Here is a 22,410-nt window from a genome sequence, read left to right as displayed (position 1 = left end):
ATGGAACGTCATCATGGTGGATGGAACTTCTTGTGCCATCTTCAGATCAACGGTTGGAGTTTTCTGACATTTTCAGAGTTTGTTTTTCAGCGTTTGCTAAACAGCACATCGCCCAAAGTCCTGCTGTACGGTTCAAGAGGACTTCTCATCTGTACAGATCTCGGACAACGCTGTCAGCGCTGCCTACGCTGCAGTCTGGGTATAGAACAGCAGTGATTCCTACAGAGAAACCCCACCCCAGCATTTCCTTCTCATCTACACTGGAAGGACTCTTGAGAAAGGTCTCCTTTACCCCCAGGCTCTGCAGGCAGGAAGATTACGAGACCTTCTGTGTTATTTTTAAACAGTCTCTCATTGAACCAAGTGATATAAGGATAATCTGAAATACTTTAAGATCATCATGTCAACATCAATAACTGGAAGAAAAAGGCTTCACACAGATACAAGGAAGCAAACTTAGACTGCAGCAGCAGTCTGAGATGGAGAAACAGCCGAGATACAAACCAGAGAAACAAAAAAGCATGCTGAAAAACCCCCTCAAAGTACTAACTTCTACCCATCAGAAACGCAGACATAATAACTGCACTCAAGCCATTTTGTTCTCATATGAGCATGAATTTCATTCTTGAAAGGAAGCAGCTACATCAGACTGAAAAAATGGTCCAAGAATTAAAAAAAAAAACCCAAACTTTATTAGACAAGAAAAGACCAAAATTTGGGGACTTAATAACTGATGCCAGGTTGTACAAAATATGGAAGAGCTGAAACAGGGTAACTTTTTTAGAGCAGTCACCCTCTTAGCAGCATCTCCCAATAACCCTTTTGCTGAGGTCAGCTCTCGCCAGCCACCGAACTTGCTTAAATTAAGTTTTGCCATTAAAAAAAATGAATAAGTAAAAAGGACACGACTGCTTTAAATTTCACAGTGACGCTGCAGCGATGGTGCTTAAAGTCACTTGGTCATTCAAGCTTGTTCTGGTTCATGCACAATGATTTTATCCGAGGAGAGCTGGACCAAAGTTGAGGAGAACCCTGCACACTAGGGAGCTCTGCAGATAACACAGATGGTCTTCAGAGGATTATGAAACTCAAAAGCAAGCACAGGTGAGTGAACACAGAGCACTTCAGCTGAGATTGGTGGGACCAAGCAGCAATCCAGACCCAGTAGAAGAACACAGAAGGTTTCTTTATATCCAGAGATAGCACAGAACCATTCTCCAGCCTGAGGCTTAGAATGGATTGAGAATTACGCTTATTAATTAATGTTATTAGGTTTTTATTAGTTAAAATCCAGATTGGTAGATTGGCTTTAAGTGTGTGCAAGAAAACTTCTTTAGCAGCTACCTACAAATCTGCTAACAGAAAACCTTGGAAGAGCAAGAACCAGGCAACAGACCCGTTCATTCCAGCTTTCATAATACACGTGAATAAACCAGAACCTCTGAAAGGTAAGATCAGATCCTGTTAGTCCTAATTATGCTGTTCCTCGTTAATTACGTGATCAGCACATATTGGTGACCATCTCCAAAATGTGACAAGTCTTCGCAGTGAAAGGCCCTCTCTTTTGGGATTTTGAGAAAGAACTGTGTACAGTCAGTTTATCCAGAAAAGGAACAGGCAGGATGTGAAACAGTTGTATGGAGAGATGTGTTCAGCTCTGTGCCGAGGTAGGTTTTCTGACACAAATATTCACCTTGGCTCTAGTCCCATCTCAGTCACTTTACGTAGCAAGTTGTCAAAAGGACCATGTGGAGGGATCTCCTCTGGTGCCAAAGCACGTGTCACAGACGGAATACTTCACTAATTCTCAACATGAAGACGTCGGCACCGGTTTTATAGAACAGATTAACGTGCTGACACCTGAGAGGATCCACAGACCCACTCTCGGTGTCTGCATTTAGGCTAACAAAAGTGGTCTTACCAGAACCATATTACACCATACACTTCTTTTCTTTTGGCCTCCATTCCTACCCAAGGTTGGGGGCAATTAGACGTTAGATTCAACAGATCTTTAAGGCAGATTATCAAGGTGGTTTCTCTACAAAATACTTCCGTCTGGCGAAGGGACAGTTGATTATCTCTCAGAAAACGCTTGCAGGAGTGGAAAGAAGAGCTTTCACAGCACAGTAACATGCTCTTTGCATTTCTGCAGACAATTCTATGCACTCCTGAAGACCCAATTTATATGACAGAAATGGTATATGATGAGGAGCTCCAGCTTATGCTGGCACTGGATCTCAGTGCTCTCTAGAGAGATAAAACAGGAGTTTGTTTCTGGTGCTACAGAGTGGAGATCCAGCATCTGAGCAAAATGCTTCCTAAAACGTCCATTCACAACCCATCTATTACGAAAGATGGTAAAGAAACAACACATTTAGAGATAGGACAGAGACCAGATAAAACAGAACCTTGTCTCAAATGTCTGGGTTCTGTTCCATCTCCTCCCTGCCCACAGCACCTATCTGGGTGCTCCTTTTAAAGTCCGTTCTCAGAACTGGCTCCTGTGCATTCAAATTATTGATATTTAAAGTTGCAATGTTTGCTTAAACTAGAATTTCGACCTCTAAAACGCTCTGTTGTACAGTTCTCTGCATTGCATACAGCTGCACTGACCAACTTAAAAATCTCATTGAACAGGCAGAAGAGGAAAACACTCCAATTAATAAACTGTTTTAAAATGTTTGCATACATCAGCACATAGCAAAAACCAGAATACAATGCTTCCAGCTAGCGAAATTACAACATTAAACTAGTTAACAATACCTTGTAACTGAGCAAGCCCACAAAATAGCGTGCATGGGTATTTACACACGCATCTAGTAGGTACAACCTGCGTGTAGCTACAAGACTGTTATCACTTACATTTGCCTCCCAAGCCACTCTAGTATTGTCTTATTTTTATGCTTTCCCTGTAAACAGGACTCGATGAATGCTCTGAAGTTTTAAACATCCATTAAATAGTGAACAACTATTCATAAAGAATTTTAAGCAGTAAATACAAAGGCAGCCTTTAATCAACACAGTCTCATCCTCACCTTTCACTTTGGTAGATGCAAACTAGCTCCATAAGCACCACAACTACTGAAACCCAGAGATTAGGCATTCATCTTTCAAGAACTTGCTGACCTTGGCATCAAAGTTCTAGATTCATTTTTATTTACAACTGAGACACTGATTAAATTCTCCGTTCTGAGTGAGTTCCCTAAAGGTCTCATGGAACTGAGAGATGGCCGAAGAGATGGCAGAGATACTTCTACAAAGTGCGTAGGAACTCAATTATCTTGGAAATTCAACTGAACTGGACAGATGGGTCGAAATCAGCCAACAGCACACAGACAGGATCTTCTGTGCCTGCCCAAAGCTTAGGAAAATCTAGCGAAGAAAACAGCTGGAGTTAACTTGCTCAGTATGCAACTCTATTTTTAGAATGAGAATGTTTCTTCCTCAATTAGATTACTCACTACTACCCAAACGACTGCAACACACATCCAGTGTCATTTTTACCCAACTTTTGTACATCATCTCACTAACTCTCAAAATATCCAGCTTGCATTTTGTGGTCGATTCTCTCCTTGGGAAAATTAGCCATCAAAGAATGAAACACTGTGATTACACATCACTGGAGAATAAGCGACATCCCAGCCCTGTATCAGGACAATATTTTCCAGAAAAATGAGAGAAAACCAACCTTTTTCAACATCTTGTTCTGTTTGTGGAAAAATTCCACTTTGATATCACCGCATACCGGCAAAGGTTGAGGGAATTCAAAGTACATATACTTGTCTTCACGTCTTGAGGGTCCTGAAGGGGAGGTGAATATCTTTACCTTTAGCTGGTACACCACAAACTGAGGATCTGCATGGCAAAACAAAGCGTCACTTCAGAAGAAATGCCTTCGAGTGTCAAAAAGTACAATATTAGTATTAGAATCACAGTCATGAGGGACAAGATTCTGAAAGTTAAATAAATACCTATTAAGAGTTAAGCACCACAGGGTGAACTTTATAAGATGTTACTTGAAACAATCTAACAGATTTCTGTCCTTTGTAGGAATACTCTCAAGCTACCACAAGGTTCCTAGAAAATTGCTGTTTCTTTTTAATATAATAAGAAATGACTATATGAAGAGACGACTTTTCCTTGCATATTGCGTCTCATCTCTATATTATATGGATGCCACTGGGAGGTTTTATTCTCTCATCTCTTTTCATTGCAGAGTGGGCGGTCATGTCAGCACAACCTGATTTCTACTCTTACACAAACAGAACTGTTATACAAATTAAAACAAAGACAAAATTTAACATTAATGCACAAACCAACCAGCACCGCCAGACTACAGAGACTGTAAGTCTGTCCTGTAAATCACCACCACCAAAACCACGGTGCTTATACCCCTCAGAACCATGAACCCTGGGCATCCCTTGGCTTTGCCCGAGAGGCACAACCCTGCTCAGTCAGGGACTTTAGAACAGAAGGAAGACAACAACTAAGTCAGATCTAAAGTTATCATGTGTTGGTAAAATTAATACTGTCACAGTAGATAACGTGAGTAAAGAAATAACATAACCATTGGTTTCACATCCTGAAAAAAAAAAAAATCACTGAAAACTCCACAGAAATGTAAAATATTGCACTACACAACGATGTTGAAGCTGATAGTTACTCTGCCTTCTCAGGTACTTCACAAATCTTTTGTTTACCCCAACATCCTACTGTGAAAATAGTCAAACAACCCACTGCTCATGTGAGCGATTCATACTCGTAGCTCGATTTCACAAGTATAGCACAGTTTATCCAAAACATTAAATAAGTGGTAATTGCAGAAATCTGCAACCTCCGCACCTCTACCCTGGAGGCAAAGGTTTTTTGGCAGCAGCTCGTCCTCCTGTAAATAGAGCGAGCCCAACAAGTCGCCCGATTGCTTCTTGTGTGCCATACGTGTTCAGGTGCTGCCTTACAACAGTATTAATCGTGCAATTTTAAGCGAAGCCACAGGAGGCACTGGAATTAGTAACATACTGCAGTAAGTTCCATAGCAAAGCCATTGCAAAGCCTTTTTCCAGTAACAAGAAAATGAACACTCAACGCTAGCCAGTTACTGCCCAGAAGGACAGATGTGAATTCATATTTATACTCCATAGTTGCGAGCAATCTGCTGCTCCTTACTAACACGTTGTGTAACAGCAAACCAGATTAATCATTTACAGGTTTATTGATACTTCACGAGCTTCGCATAAAGAAAAGTTTATTCCAGTGTTAATTAGATATTTAACCCATTGAACCTATGATTTAAAAAAACAAAACACATCATGGGAAGAATGATGTTGCGGCATTTGAAGCCTGCACGCCATTAAGCATGTGTTTTTCAGCAATTCATACTTCCTCAAGAGTTGCTATATTAAAAAGGACTTTTTACAAAAGGAATATCCAAATATATTTATACGGCATCGCTAACCTTCAAACTATTACATACTTCCCATTTTAAAACTGCAGTGACACAAGCATACGAGTCCTTCACAGGCCTCAACTTAATTACACCTGGGAGGATGCTAATATTATAATGTATTCATTATATTTTAAATATATAATAATATAATAGCAGACAGACTGCACTAGCCCAGCAGGTTTTGGAATGTCAAATCTTCTATGTGTCACATAACCAAACCAAGTTCATCGGTCGCTGTGTTTCCCGCTGAGGACTAATGGAGGATAACGGGGTGTCGGGTACTTACTGCAAGTTCCACCGCTGAACATGGGAATTGTTTCAAACATCATCTTGTGAAACAGCAGTGCCACTGGTCTGTAATCCAGGTGGTTCTTTAACAGGTAGCTATAGTAATACACGTAGCGCCTCTGACTGGGAATTGTCACTCCCTAAACACAGGGAAAACAAAGGTTAAAGCTATGATTTATTAGCATCGCTCGCAGAGCTCCTGCCCACTGCCTCAGAAAATCATTAAAAGCAAATAAAGCACCAATGTAAAGGTAGCTAAACCACCTGGAATAAACCACCGTGCTTTATGCAGAACGTACGTCTGCAGCAGCTATGCAGGAGATGGAATCACGAGTAAAGCACCTGAGAGCAGAGCTGCACCACATCCTGCACAGCACAGAACCCAGCCCCACGTGTTTCTGTGCAGAAACTCTGCACCACCCTCAGCGACTCCTTCATCCCGCACCATCCCGAGCGCCTTAGGGACGTAAAGACATAACCCAGCTCCAAACCATTCCCAAAGACAGCCTCTGTACACGTTCTCCCCTTCCCTAGACGTGCCCACATCCCCCAGACTCGTCCTGCGCGGCTTTTCAGAGAAAGCTGTTTGCACACAGTATCTAACACCAGGCGATTAATTACCAACCAGCCCCCAGCACGCAATGAGCAGGACGCTGGTGTTCCAGTTACTTTAAATGCGTATCTCCAAACATCCACCTCAAGTAACAAGGTAAAGAATGCCGATTTTTCCATACAGAGACCCTAAAGGCCACCATTTCATGCTGCTGCATTTGTGGGGGGACGGGAAGTGAGAGACATTCAGTAGAAGGTGACTTGAACATGCAAGATTTTAAGCACTGATACAGAAATTACATTTTGACAGCAGCTGAAGTCAGAAGGCTCTAACTCTGTTTGCTATTAACACTCTGCTCCAGACTGGTGCTGCCTTCTACTGCAAAATGTTTGCACTAAAATCCAAAGTGGAAAGTTTCATTAACACAGGCTCAGTAGCCCAAACTGTTACATGAAGGACTTCTCGGCTGAATTGCAACCCTGAAGTAAACACCTGCTTTGAGAATACAGCACCAAAGAGCATTTTAATTACTGAATTGAAGTCAACTTGAACTCCAAGTAAAGGAATAGCTTTAAAGCTCTTATATTTTCAAGCAAAAGTGCTAAAGGTGAAAAATAATTTTGTTCCCTAGAAAATGCATTACATGGCTTATAACAAGCCATACTACACTTGCAACTGTGTCAGGAAGTAAACTTTCATATTAAAACTCAATGTGAAACTGCAATACGCTGGAGATAACAACAGGTTTTCATATGAGAGCCTATGAGCATTTTGGTCAAAAAAACATAGAACACAGTATTTCTACAAACTGTTTGTTTTAATACCTGCTTCATCTTACAAGAGCCATAAGCTAAGAGCAGCTAGAGTACTTTTAATTTAGTAAGCATATATCACTTCCTGCCACTACTTAAAAACAAAAAAGTAATTGTTTCCTTACCACTGCAGCTGTTTCTAAATGGCAGAAAATACTTTTCCCTACAGCACTTGTACAACCTTCTTAAGTAGCCCAGACTGACAACACTTCCGCTTCAGAAGCCATCTCAGCGGCTATTGGACCCACTTCTTGAGGGAGCTTTGCCGTTTGCTTCCCTGGGATCTGAGCCTCACAACCAAGAAAATCTCAACAGCACTTTGCCAAGCAGAAGAAAGCTGTACGGAAAACACAACCTCCTCTGCTCAGATTCCCCATGTCGGAAAGGATTGGTGGCATGGAAAACACTTGTATAACAAGCTGATATTCCAAGAGGTGCAATCAATCCCCACTTTTACTCGAGAAGAATAAAGAACAGGAAAGCTGGGAATAGAGTGACTGTCAGCAAGTTTGCTGATGACACCAAGCTGGGAGGAGTGGCTGACACTGGAAGCTGTGCTGCCATCCAGAGACCTGGACGGGCTGGAGAGTTGGGCGGGGAAAAAATTAATGAAATAGAACAAGGGCAAGTGTAGAGTCTTGAATCTGGGCAGGAACAACCCCAGGTTCCAGTGTAAGCTGGGGAATGACCTATTAGAGAGCAGTGTAGGGGAAAGGGACCTGGGGGTCCTGGGGACAGCAGGGTGACCATGAGCCAGCACTGGGCCCTTGTGGCCACGAAGGCCAATGGTACCTGGGGTGGGTTAGAAGGGGGTGGTCAGTAGGTCAGAGAGGTTCTCCTGCCCCTCTGCTCTGCCCTGGGGAGACCACACCTGGAATATTGTGTCCAGTTGTGGCCCCTCAGCTCCAGAAGGACAGGGAACTGCTGGAGAGAGTCCAGCGCAGCCACCAAGATGCTGAAGGGAGTGGAGCATCTCCCGTGTGAGGAAAGGCTGAGGGAGCTGGGGCTCTGGAGCTGGAGAAGAGGAGACTGAGGGGTGACCTCATTCATGTTTATAAATATGTAAAGGGTGAGTGTCAGGAGGATGGAGCCAGGCTCTTCTCGGTGACAACCAGTGATAGGACAAGGGGTAATGGGCTCAAATTGGAACACAAGAGGTTCCACTTAAATTTGAGAAGAAAGTTGTTCCCAGTGAGGGTGGCAGAGCCTGGTCCAGGCTGCCCAGGGAGGTTGTGGAGTCTCCTTCTCTGCAAACATTCAAACCCACCTGGACACCTTCCTGTGGAACCTCAGCTGGGTGTTCCTGCTCCATGGGGGGATTGCACTGGATGAGCTTTCCAGGGCCCTTTCAGTCCCTGACATTCTGGGATTTTCTCCTCAAGAAGCTTACATTTCCCATCCATCACCATCATCATTTTTTAAAAGGACATTAGAGAAGTTTCTTTAGTCCCTATGTCATAGTTTCACAGGGCCTTGCCAAGATGTGCAGACATCACAAAAAATGTCAGGTGCTGTTCCTGGTTCTCCTCTCAATGTAGCACAGGCAGTATTATGAAGAACGAGCATTTTTAGAAGTAATATTTCCACTTTCACTTTAGTAGCATGCCCTGCTGTAATAGCAAAGCCAAAGCTGCAGCCTCAGACTAGGCTTATTGCATGAGTTTAGGTTTAACAGGGGCTGTCACCTGAGTACAGCAAACAAACAGGCATCACAACCTGGTTTCTATGTCCAGTTACACCACTGTTAGAAGCTGCTCCCAAAAACACAGCTGTCAGTATGATGCTCAAATAATGCTCCTGAATGGATCATCTCGAGCTCAAGCACTTGAATGTTGCTCCCAGCTGGTATCAACCCGCTGAGTTTACTCCTCCTTCCAAGACTAATCCTCACCATAAAACCTTCAGGGTAAAAGTGGGGATCAATAAAGACCACCTCAAGCTGTAGGAAGGTAAGCTGTCAGTCTTCATCTTCATAGCACTATTTCAGCATTCATCTTAAGGAAAAAACAGCTGATAAGCTAACCAGATCAAACAGCGGAAGCAGCAGCTGTTTTAGGCAGCTTTTTTTGGGGTTGACTTCTCCCCTCAGCTCTGAAAACAGCCTGGACAACTACAGTTCTTCACCAATTTCAGAAAAGTTTGTCTCCCTTGATTCAAAGAGAAAACAGAAATCAGCCCTGTTCTACTACAGTGGTGGTGACTGATAGACACAACCATTTAGCTCTTTTTTTCCTTCTAACTTTCTAATGTTAACCATTACCTTCCTCTGAATAGGTTCCCCCCACTACAATGAGTTTCAGAAGTCAAGTGAGTCAGCTTATACAGAGGAAAAAAACCACACAAACACACACAACAGGTTTTCTGTTATTTTCTTATTCACCACCTTTCCCAGGACAACAGCACATTAACAGACTATCGAGGAACTGTCAGCCTCATCTACAACAACTCTCACTTGATGTCGCAAACGCCTCTGTGAAGCTTCTTCCCTCAGCAGGCACTTGGGAAAAGCTCACTACACAAGTACTCAAGGTTGTTCTCTTGACCAATTAGTCATATTTCCTCTTGCAATTAGACTCGCACTTCCTGCCAGCGCGGACTAAATCCTCTAGAGAATCACCCTGCCATGTGCCTTAATAGCAATGGCGATTTTAGCTATACTATTCTGAGCAGCTCTATACAACGTGTGCACCTTGTGCTTGCTTTAAACGAGGAAAATATGGTACTTAATAAAGCCAGTTTTTCTTCATCATGCATATTAGTCCCACAAAAAAAAAAACACAACAAAGAAAGGCATTTTCTTGTCCCTAGGTGCAAACAACTCCTGTGATGCCTCATTTACTTTGAGTTCAGGAAGTCAGTTACATAAAGGTGTGGTGAAGCGTCAAATCAGAGCGCAGCACTTGACATACAACACTGAAATACAGGCCACAAGGGAAGAAAAAGCTCCCAGAACCTGCACTGAATACCTGTTTATAAACACTATTCTAAGAATTATATGAATCAGATGCTGCCCAGTGTCCGCATAAAGATAACCATGCTGAAGTAGAGCTGGGAAAAAAAAAATCAAGTCTCCCAGTAGAGACATCAAAACTAAACCAAAGTTGCTGGTTACAGACAATATTTACAGTGAAGCTAAACAAGACTCTGCTATTCCTGTTTACTAAGCGCTGCCTTACCTCAAACATGCCAGAGGTACCACTGCTGAACACCCCACTGACCTTACCCTCGACACACGAACACACAGAAGTACACCCCTCTTTTTACAAAAGGCAAACCGAGGTACGCCACATTCACCAGATATTTGTGAATTTTTGCCATTTTCAGGATATTTTATCCAGGTCTTTAGATAATCGCTCTCAGCAGGAGGAATCTACACTGTTTGTTCATCACACAGCTCATTCCCATCCGCTATCCTACACTCTTGTCACTAAGTTTTGATAGGAAAGCTTCGTGCTGTCTCCACTCGAGCATTACACAACTACATTCTCAGCAGTACATGGAATAACAGCTTCATCTTGTAAATAGGGTAAACTATGTTATTTTTTCCTTCCAGTGAATTAACAGCCAAATTGTAGAATTCCTTACATGACACTTCTGCTCTCAAGAGCCTTCAAACAAGAAGCCCCACTTATTAGAGGTGTACGCACTGTGAAATTAATACTTTATGCAAATATGACACCTTATTATCTAGAGAGGATTTCAAATAGGGAGGTTAAATTCCCATTAATGAGGCATGACCGTGGCAGAGAGGTCCAACACACTGTTAGTGCTAAGTCTGCCTGTACCACTGACAAGGATGTAACAGAAAGCTCACGTAGCCATGAGTGTCATTTCTCTGAAATGAAATCCTCCCATTTCTCCTCAGGAGAAGTACAAGAAAGTACAATACATGGCAGCATCTGATGAAGCAGGCTGCAGGGCAGCCAGCCTTTTAGTGAAAAGGGGTACCCAACAAACTCTTCCAGTAGGGATATTCAACCGTAACAACTTCACATCTCCAGACACCACCACAGAAGAGAACCTGAAGAGATGAACCACTCACTCATTCAGGCAAAATGAGCTAGAATAATCCTCTTATTTGGGCTGAAAATGCTGAAGGAGAAAGGTCAGTCATCAACTGCCCATTTGCTGCAACACACAGCAGAATGCTATTCAAAGGGCTATTTAAAAGAAACCGTCCAGATCTTCTTGAACAGGAGATGGAAAGAACAGACTGGTTTAGTGTTGTGACTAATTGCTACTGCTCCTTAGGAAAGCTTTTTCACAGCTGCACTCATGTCAAAGCAAAATCAAACCAGATATAACAAATGACAAAAAGTATTTCTTAACAGGCTTGACTATTCAATGAGCACAAGGGGAAAAGCATAAAGATACAGGTACAAGAACAGAAAATAGCTCACCTTCTTGTCTCTGGTCCTTACTTCCCCATAGAAATCTAGGGCCTCTTGAGCCTTTAAAAACTTGCCTCGATGCAACAAATATGCACATATCATAACACCAGTTCGTCCCTTTCCAGCTTTACAGTGGATTGCTGCAACGTGATTGTCATCTTCACTCAGCCATTGATCAAGATCTTCACAAAAGGGTTTGATAAGCTCTAGCTGTGGTGGGTTATGGTCTTCAAAAGGGTACTGTGCAACTGCAATGAGAAGTAGGCACTGATGAAACCCTCAGATTACAGCAAGTTCAACCAGACAGGTCAACTTTGTGATAAGCATGCAAATAAATTAACTTTGCAAATAACCTGCCCGCCTTAGATATAGATAAGTATATTTTTTCATTCCAATATTATTCAGAAATGTACTGCGTATCATATGCACTGCAGATATTTATCTAGTAATTCCAAAGCAAGCATCTTGCTGCACGTAGAGGTTATTTCACATCCCTACCAAAATGACTGGCAGAGACTCTGTCTTAAATCTAGAATTCCAGAGTGGCACAAAGAATAACCTTGTGAGGACCCACTGCTCCAGCAATAATTAGACTACCTGCTGAGAGAAAACAGGGCCAGACCTCACTCACTAATCAGACAATAGGAATTTTGCTGAAAACTTCTGAGCGCTGTTGGGTCTACATTGGGAACAAACTCTCACAATTAGCTCAAAGGGGTTTTGAGACAAAAAAACTGCTATTTCCACATTAAAAGAAATGTAATTGAGAAAGAAATCTCATGTAAGGCACTTGCAACACTTGGAGGTTTTAAAGTCAAACCACTGAACTAAGCTGGGCTTTTTCTTATATGGATATATACAAGCACACAAACATTTTCTTCTATCTAGAGATGGAGAGAATTTCAAGCAAGCATGCAAGAAATGAAAGAGAACACAGGAGAGTGAAAAATACGCCATAAGCAGAAACAAGCAGCCAGACCTCTAACACCTGAGATGACAGACTCTGCCTGGCACAATTACTGCGCTACTTTCATCATTTCATTTTTATAAAAGCGCACCCCAATTCTCAATCGACAGGCTGGGGATCTTATAAACATAACTCTGGTTCATTTAATAATTCTCAGCTAGAAATACCATTTCCTTTTCTGGTCTAAAAAAGGACACATTTCATTCTTTGGCAAGTGTTTGTATTCGTTTTGTAAGGACTACTCCCTTGTCACACAGGCTGGGCTCTTTGTGATGAATCCCCAAGGACTCGGGGAGCAGAAGCAAGGGATGAAGTTGTGGAGCTGCTAAATCACTGCAGCACAACCCAAAGTCTTTCAGAGGGATCTGCAAGGGCAGATTATTCACTCACAGTACTGACCGCCCACTTAATCTCTCAGGAGACCAAACAGGGAAGCCCAATAAAGTGAATAATCTTCATTAAAGCAGCAGCAAAGGTTAGTGAAAATGAATGCACACTAATAAATTCTTCCACATGGAAGATCTAAAGATTCCCCAAATGATATTTTTGTATGAACTCAGAGTGCATGCTGCGTTTTTGCAGCAGATGTAAATGAAAGGAGGAATTCTAAATGCCTAAGAAGCTATAAGACTCAAAGTTGTACGGACAAATCCACAGCATCTCCTATCATAACTAAACCCAATAAGGTTCCTGTGAAGAGGAGGGACAAAAGAGTCCTGAAAGCATGGTCTGAAAAATCCAAAGTGGTTAACCGCACACTGAAGGTGCTCTCCAAGATTTGGGATCAAAGGCAAACTTTGCGGTGGAATGAGGAGCAGATGAAGTGGGTGCCCTGTGATGGCTCAGAGGGATCCCAAGTCAGAAAGCAACCTTAGGAAACACTGAACTGCCTCATCATTGAGAGGGCGCGGGTCCTCCGTGGGTTTTAGTTCCTAACACAGAAACACACATCAAGGAGAATGGTTCTGCTAAGTCTCTCCAAGCTCCCAGACACTGCAAGAAAAATCCCATAAAGGAGCAAAGAAAACAAACAAACAAACATGGAAGTACTTCAGAAACTGCAAAACGCCTGGACACAAAGCAAGCGTCCAAAGAAGATGAAGAGCTTTTAGTGTTCAGTTTGAATTCGATGCAAGAGGACCCAAGTTGAATAATGAACTACTACGGTGTTTCATGCTAAATCTACAAATAAGAAGTTCCCTTCGAAATTAATTCAGTTCAGAGACTTTAGAGCAGAACTGCTGCTCCTCTGCGAAGGGAAGGCCTGAGTCACCAACTGGGTTATCTAATGTAATTAATTTGGGGATGAAAATGGAAAAATGCAACATGTAGCCCCTATAACAGCATCATCTTATGCAGACGAAGAGCTGTGAAAGGCGCTGTCACAAACAGCATTTTGGGCCCAGATTAACAGTGAAAGGATCTGAGCACCTGTGTAGTAAAAAGCATAAATTAAAGCAAGCATGCACTCTGGATATATTAGAAGTATGTCCCTTTCATTTATGCCTTTTCCACTCTTGTCCAAAGTATTGCTCAGTTTTAAAATACTCTTTTTTTCTGGCTTCTATGTGTTGGGTGAGGTTTCAGGACACTCATTCACCACCTCAAGAGCGAATCAGAAGTGAAGATGACTTCAGTGTGACAATTTTAGTCCTTCTATATTCAACCATTAAAGCAGCCCATTACATTTTGGTCATGTTCTAAACGCCCTCTTTACAACTAGAAGGATGGTTAATAATCATCATCATAAGCTGAACTCTTGCTATAATGCAGTATTAGCACCTAAACCTTCCCCACTGGCTCTGGTAGCTCTTTAAACGTATAAGAATCAACTCATCTCAAACAGGCATCTCATGGCAATTTTTTTTGTTCTTTTAAGCCACTGAAGGTTTGTTCCAGATCTTCAAAAAGTTGTTTTATATGAACAGTGACAGTGGCTTAAGTATTCCTCATTTTTATTCTAAGTGATGCTCCTGCATAAAAACCAGAGTTGTCTAGGTTTCACATCTATATTTTACAAACAGTTTGTACACTGAATTCAACAGAAAATCCCATATAATCCATTCTGCAACGTTTTTTCCAACCATAGACTTCTGAGTGCCTTACTAGAGATCTTGATCTAGATAATTGGCAGCAACAGACTTTAAAAGCATCAAGTATATAGTAAGTTCGTCCAATGACTTGAAGCCACCTGACATCATTTCTTTTGCCCCAATCTCCTACATTACTATTCACCAGCTTCTCCTTGATACCTTCATTCAAAAAAATGCTGAAGTTTAAAGAAAAGAACAGTAAAAACATACCTCTGCAGTTAAATTTGGCGGTGTCATAATGTCTTTCAGCACATCTGAAAAAGAAAACCAGACAAGAGTTCAAGGCAAGTCTCTGATGTACTCGCAACATCTGTCACACCTTGGAATACACAGATCAAATCACATATAGCCATCACCTTCATGACTTAAAAGCCAGAGGTTATGTACGGATAAACTGGTCTGCTGCAGATGCATAAAGATGCTCACTAAAATATCAGTTATTTTACCGAAAAACAATGTGGTGCGTCAGTATGTTTTAGTCAGTGTGACTCTCACCATGAGACGTTCACACGAGTAATGCAATAACACTATTACTTTTTAACACCATAGTATTAACACCTCTAGCCATACAAACACAAAGACCAGATGGCTATGACCTTCCTCCAATTGACTCTGAATTCAAAATGCATCTCTAGATGCATCAACAACATGGGTGCTGGGGATCCCGAGGACATTTCAAGGATGTAATCTAAGAGAGCGTTCTTCCTTCAATTACGGACCATGACAAGACCACCAGAGCCCACTGAAAGCACCACTGAATATTGTAACGGAGATCACTTGTATCAAGCAGAGGTTGTCCCTGTGCTCTCCAACTTGGCATTTGTTCTTCAAATTACATGAAATAAGGTCAGTCAAGCAGTTTTCCCCTCAGAGACTCTGGAAAATGGCATGTTTCCAAAGACCGGAGCTGCATCGATGTCTGTCTCACCGCTGTGTAAGAGTCCCACTCTAGTTAGTTAGTTAGTAGTGCAGCAAACCACACCAAACTAGTCTTGCAGGATGACTTGCCTAGGGACGAACACCAGTAACCAGATACAGACAACCTGATCAGCAGGGCTCCGATACAAATGACATGCTGCAGGAGAACGAGCTGCATCACATGCTGGGGGTAAGGGGAAAGAAGGCAAGAAGCGGATGACCGCGTTTAATTCTCCTTGGAGTTGCTCTCTACAGGCAAAATGACGCGTCTCTACGCGATGCCAGGGAAAATGGAGTTGAGGAAGGAAAATGAGAACAATCCTGCCCTGAATCAGCAGGGTTCCGGGTTGAAACATAATGATGGGAAGTCATTTCAGCAGGTAAAACACATCTAGATCTTCTGTTCCGGTTATAACCTGTACTCTTCATAGGGTTGAAACATCCACACCACTTTCAGGACTGGTATGAGCTTCTCTTAATAGATAAGTTACGACTGCAGCCTTCCGAGCCATACGGGGCTTATGTGACACTTTCAGACACGCAAACTTTTAGGCTCCTATTTCTACGACTGTTGCATGTAACTGGAGCCTTGCGTGCACCGTACCGAACTTTGTCCATGAGACTCGCACAAGGACGGGGCAGCTCTGCTGGGTCGCATGTGCGCTCGGCACTTGCCTTCCTCCCCATCCCAGAGCCTTCTCACCTCCAGCCTCCGCGAGGGACACATCTGGCAGCTGTTACAGCTCCGATCGCACTGCTCCCGCTTTCCCCAGGTCCGAAGTGATATGGCACCAGTTAAGCTGGCAGATGGGACTCAAAAAGACCCGTTGTCTGCTCTTGAGCATTTAAGAAGAAAGATGAGATGTAGTATGTACATCCAATATGGAATCACCACACCTGGAGCGGCCACCAGCTGGGCAAAGCCTGTTAGAAACTGCTCAGTATATGAATTTTGGAAGCCGAGCCTGCTAGGAAGCAAAGCAGTTAACACACTGTCTTATCCAAGAGAGTTTCCTTCTTCCTTTTAAAGAAACACCCAGTTCAAAGGGGTAGTAACAGATGAAAGTCTTCAAAACAAACAAACAAATCCACATATGGGCAAAAAAGCCTTAGAATTTTGAAGTTTGAGAGGGTATAACGTAGAATACCATCAGGGATAAAAAATAGTTGTGTTGATACTGAGGAGAGAAAGGGAACACAGCCGTGGCAATCCAGGCCCTCTTATGGTTTCAACTGCATTTGGTTTTGTTGTTTTTAAACACAATTAGACCTGTAATACAGTCAGAAACGTTCAGAATTTGGGTGAGGGGTGCGGGTTCCCATGGTTCTTGTAATCCTCCCGGTGACTGAAGTGAGTTTAAAGCCAGCCTTCCTGATCATCACCACGATCCCATTGGAGACACAACCAAAACCACGGTAGCCTGTGCCAAAGCCCAACCCCATGTACACAGAGGTACTCGCAGTTTGCACATAAAACCCACATTGTTCATTACAGCCTCCTTTAACTATCTGCCTGTAGGACAGTTAAATACACTGGAGAAGACGGAGACTAGGACAATACGGGAAGGTAGCAGTTTGGTATGTGAAGTCAGGGGATGCAAATGAAAGAACTTGTTAAAATAAAGAAGAATACTAAAAAACCAGAAAAAGGTTCAAGGCACACATGACAAAACCAACTCAAACCAACAAGACTGAATTCAGTGCTCAGACATACACTGGGAAGTTAAAAGTCAAGATGCAAGGACGAGGCAAAACTGACACTGAAGCATCAGTTCAGAAAAATCTCTCTACATCCTTCTAAATAAAACCGCTCAATACACACATTATTATCGACTTCATGGAACAGTCACCTTAAGGGAACTCAAACCCCATGACAATGTTTGAAATAATTCAGAATATAATCACATAACTCCTCTGCACTCTCCCCTCCTCCTCTTAAACACAGACAATAGGTTGATTATTTACAAAGGATCGGCTTAATCTGAAGAGATTCTGTTTGCTGAAGTACCTGAAGGCTGCAATTTCTTCCCATCTCATGACCAAATATTGCAACAATTCACCTAATGGGACTTATGTACTTAACATGCGGACAAATTGTGCCTGCATACGGTGATAACACGGCCTGACCAGCCAGATACCCGGTTTAAAAGTTATGCTTTCCAAGCTGTGCAGTAATCACTTGAATCTTCATTTGCTTCTGATATGTGTTTTAGGGAGGAAGAAAAAAAAGGCACCAAAAAGAAGATGACAAAAAGCCCACAACATGTGCCTTGGGCACACCTGGACAAGCCCTTTCCACAGCTGGAAACACATTATCGGCAACAGAAATGGCAAAAGCTTGTGTCTTGTCACAGCTCTGCCCACCTGAAAGCTCTAAAGCTGTCCCTATGTAGAGCTGGGGATTGTTTTTTGGTTTTTCTCCAGTAAAATGAGGTTACTAACACACAGCAAAGTGGCAACTTTTCAAGCACAGAAGTCATACTCAACTCTTGCTTTCTGACCAAGCCTCGAATTAACACACAGCAACCTGCTGCTTTTACCTCTCACTACAGGGGGGTCTAATAAAACTACGGTGGTTAGATTTACGTGATACATATCTCCACAACGCATTGTAATCACAATGTAATGCGTTCCCTAGATTTCCAACCTACAGTAATTTTTCCATTAGCTGCAGATATTTAGAAACATATTCATTTTTAACCAATAAAGCCCTAACAGCTCAGAGAATCAATAAAGCTTCAAATTAGATTTCTGAGAAAAAATGAGGGGTAGGAAAACCATGACCTACTTTTTAACACCAGCTGACAGCACCGAATCACTTATACAAATGAAATTAGCCTGAGCCAACATATAAAGATGATCAAGGAACAGGAACAACAAAATAAAAGTTCCCTTCTGGAACAAGAACAGCTTTCTGCACAACTTCATTTTTCAGAGGAAAATGCTGCTCTTCAAGCGAGAAACCATCACATTAGCAACTGCTGCAATGGCTTTTTCAAGGTAAAACAGGGACAGTCAAGAAGAGTGAGGAAGCAAATAGAACCTGCGGACCAATACAGTTGGATTAAAATAAAAAAGAAGACCAAAAAACCCAAACTTTCGGCAATTTTTTCACTGTGGCCATTAATACATTAACAGCAAGCCTGCTGTGAATTACTTTCCACTTTTTAATCGCATGGTACAAGCTCCAGATGGGCGAGATGCCAAGTCATTTAAAAGCGTTCAAGTAATATGAATAAACACCGGCATTTCATTTAACCTCACTCGGCTCCACTAAATGAAGTAACAGCGCTCTCAATCAGGCTTAATTGTTCTAAGAAATGTGCACAACATCTCTAGCTCTGCTTCAGCACAGCAACACTCTCATATATTTTTAGAACTCATTATTTTGGAAAAATATAGATATAAGAGCATACTTACAGATTGTATATCTTGTAATGGTTTTTATGCTTTGAATCCAAAAACCTTAAATAGAAAGAAAAAAGGCATGTATTAATACATATTGCAATAACAGTGACCTTAATTTGCAGCATCGTTAAAGCACCATCCGGCATGTGTGGTTCTGCATCCCAAATCCCAGCTGGCCCAGCAAAGTCCAGGTTTGCAAAGCTCGCTTGTTCAAACAATCCAGGATACAACTAATTCTGCAACTGAGGAGTCCAGCTCTGACCCGCAATTGAAATAAGTTATTGTATGGACCAATTTGCACTGATTCCTAAGATATCCACGCATCAACATATTAAGCTGAGGAAGAGTGGGTTTATTTTTAAAGCGCAAAGCATTGATTACCTAAGGTATCGGTAAACACTTCCAATTCAATTATCTATGCAAAATATTTTGCCACAGTCAAATTTCAGTGGAAAAAAAAAGGCAGTTAAAGTAACTTGTGTTCCAGACAGAACAATTGATTTTAATATCAAGGTATTTAAATGGCTGTTATTTGCACCTGATGATATTCTGGGTTCAGAAAGGAGGAGGAACACGGATAATTTTTCCACTCCTTTCATTTTCAAGCTCACTTTGTAACAAAAACTTCCTATAGGAGCCTCAGAGAGCCAAAATGCAAACATGATTCATCAAAATTGCCGTGATTATATATGATGTGTCACCTGGCAATGTTCAAGAAGAAATAACATACAAATGTTTACACTTGACATCATCAACAGTGTGGATCTGCACATCAGCCAGAAGGAATTTAATTAGCCATGACAGAACATGCTGTTCGAATCGAAAAGAAACACTAGCTGCTAAAATCCTGGAAAGCTGAAGCGAAAACATGCTCTGGTTATCAGTCATAATATTCCAGAAGAACCTAGAAGAACTCTGTGGCTAAACCCATGCATTAAAACAAGAACAGATGTGAGTGCTCCCTGTGCAGCATAGAGGATGAGATTCCCATTTCATCAGTAAAAATATTCCATCATCCTCCTGTCACCCCTGTACTTCACATACAGCACTAAGATTAAATTGTCAGGATACCCGCTCTTCAGAAAACGCCCAATGGCATATTGCAGCTCAGCACCAATTGCTCCGGAGCTCAAACGTGTTGGATTTCTGCATAAAAAGGTCTTGGAAAAAAATTCCACAATAAAAAGGTGACAGTAATAGATGAGGAGCTGCAGATTGCAACATACAGAATGCTGCACAATCCCATTTTGTACATTATTTTTATTTAAAAATAAGGGGCAAACATAACATCACTTCAGCATCCAGCTCGCTACAGCCACTGAATTTACATCTCTCTGTATCTTAATTTGGTTGATTACACTTTAAGGTGATCATTACTCCTTTTGATCAAGGTGTTTGCAGACAACTAATAATTATATAGTCCTTCCCTTTCAAAAGTCTAATTTACACATATCTACATAGTTAACCATTAAAAACTATCTCCCTTCATACAGAAGCAACTGAAACCAATGTGTAGGGGAAAGGGACCTGGGGGTCCTGGGGACAGCAGGGTGACCATGAGCCAGCACCGGGCCCTTGTGGCCAGGAAGGCCAATGATACCTGGGGTGGGTTAGAAGGGGATGGTCAGTAGGTCAAAGAGGTTCTCCTGCCCCTCTACTCTGCCCTGGGAAGACCACACCTGGAATATTGTGTCCAGTTGTGGCCCCTCAGCTCCAGAAGGACAGGGAACTGCTGGAGAGAGTCCAGCGCAGCCACCAAGATGCTGAAGGGAGTGGAGCATCTCCCGTGTGAGGAAAGGCTGAGGGAGCTGGGGCTCTTTATCTTGGAGGAGACTGAGGGGTGACTAATTCACGTTTACAGATACAGAAAGGGTGAGTGTCAGGAGGATGGAGCCAGGCTCTTCTTGGTGACAACCAATGATAGGACAAGGGGCAATGGGTTCTAACTGGAACACAAAAGGTTCCACTTAAATTTGAGAAGCAACTTCTTCATGGTGAGGGTGGCAGAGCCTGGCCCAGGCTGCCCAGGGAGGTTGTGGAGTCTCCTTCTCTGCAGACATTCAAACCCGCCTGGACACCTTCCTGTGGAACCTCAGCTGGGTTTTCCTGCTCCATGGGGGGATTGCACTGGATGAGCTTTCCAGGGCCCTTCCAACCCCTCACATTCTGGGATTCTGTGATACTGCCTACTATAATATTTTGTCTTTAATGCAACCTCTCACACTACATTTTCCAGGTAGGGTTCTAACTAAACAAATTAGAACAATGCTCCAGGAACACCAAGTACACCTTCCACAGCCGCATCCAGCGCTTCACAGGAAATAACTCAACATAAAAATTACAACCTGTAGGTTTTTTTTACAAGCTGTGCTGTAAAGCATCACCAGCAATAATGACTTTTAGCTGATTTTTTTCCCTTGTCAGCAATTACTGAACGGAGCCAAATGTAAAAAACTTTATCTGAAGTCACCTATACTTACTAATTTAAACCAAAATTAACTTATCGAGCAGCCCATTTATCAATTGAAGAAAGGATATGGGCAAACATATTCTGAAATGCCATCAGCTATCTGAGAAACTCCAAACAGTGAGCAGAGGCAGAGACTGACATCTTTCTAAAAGCAAAAAAACCTCCTTTTACTCCAACACAATTTACTGAAATCAATTTTTCACATAGGAAAAGCAGCTCACATGCGTTTGAGATCAACTCACAACAGCAGCCTGGCCTCAAATTCTTCAAAATATCATTTTCCTTGTTTCCAACATTTTTCAGGAAAACTAAAAGGGCAACATCTAAAAGTCTTGATATTCCTGTGAGTCAGAACATACCACCTTTCCTTAGCAGGACAGAAAGGAGAGCAAAAAAGGACACTTGTGATTTAAAAGGATAAATGAAGGAAAGGAAAAACAAAACCTTACCTTACTACATCATCAATGTTGTTCCGGTATACTCCTTCAAGCCTCTCCGCAGGAAAACCCATAGCAATTATGTTCGGATAAATATCTGAATGGGCAAGTTATGGAAACGTTTGTAAAGCATGTGAAGTTTCTATAATAGCATTAAATGGCCATTAAAGTTGAACTGTATCAAAGTCAGAGCAACAACTCCAACCAATTCCCATATGCGAACAACTCAGTTTTATATACTCAGTAATAAACGATCTTTAAAAACAAACTAACATCAAAAACCTGAGAAAAAAGGGAAAGCTTTTGCAAACGCAGCACTTTGACCACAGCCACTATAGCAGGAATCTCCCCACAACTTCAACAGGTAATTTATTACAACTTGTCCTGGTTTTGTTAAAAAAAAAAAACCAAAAAACCAAGTTTCTCTTGTAGTGAATTTGCCTGTCAGCTAAAGCTTCGTATCAGCTGCATTTTCCTGGAGAACCAGATCCATGTTTTGGTGAACACAGCAACGGAATGCGAGGTTATTGATAAGCATGGATGGACATCTCGCCAGAGGGGCAACGAGAAACAGGTGACCAAAAACTGACCAACTGTGTATAACATCCCATTCACGTGAATACTTCA

At 42.0% G+C, this 22,410-nt stretch overlaps 1 protein-coding gene across 1 annotated transcript in view; it reads right to left on the bottom strand.

The window, feature by feature from the left end:
• Positions 1 to 22,410, bottom strand: part of PTEN (phosphatase and tensin homolog) — a 47,229-nt gene that overhangs the window by 8,732 nt on the left and 16,087 nt on the right. Inside the window, exons 2-7 of the mRNA XM_065843082.2 lie at positions 21,796 to 21,880; positions 18,889 to 18,933; positions 14,761 to 14,804; positions 11,500 to 11,738; positions 5,733 to 5,874; positions 3,689 to 3,855 (exon numbers count right to left, since the gene is read on the bottom strand). Coding sequence (XP_065699154.1) covers positions 3,689 to 3,855; positions 5,733 to 5,874; positions 11,500 to 11,738; positions 14,761 to 14,804; positions 18,889 to 18,933; positions 21,796 to 21,880 — 722 coding nt within the window. The remainder of the gene's footprint in view (positions 1 to 3,688; positions 3,856 to 5,732; positions 5,875 to 11,499; positions 11,739 to 14,760; positions 14,805 to 18,888; positions 18,934 to 21,795; positions 21,881 to 22,410) is intronic.

The sequence above is a fragment of the Patagioenas fasciata genome, chromosome 8 (assembly GCF_037038585.1).
Source record: "Patagioenas fasciata isolate bPatFas1 chromosome 8, bPatFas1.hap1, whole genome shotgun sequence".
NCBI lineage: Eukaryota > Metazoa > Chordata > Aves > Columbiformes > Columbidae > Patagioenas > Patagioenas fasciata.
Note: the sequence above shows the minus strand (reverse complement) of the source record. Positions and strands in the feature narration are given on the sequence as shown.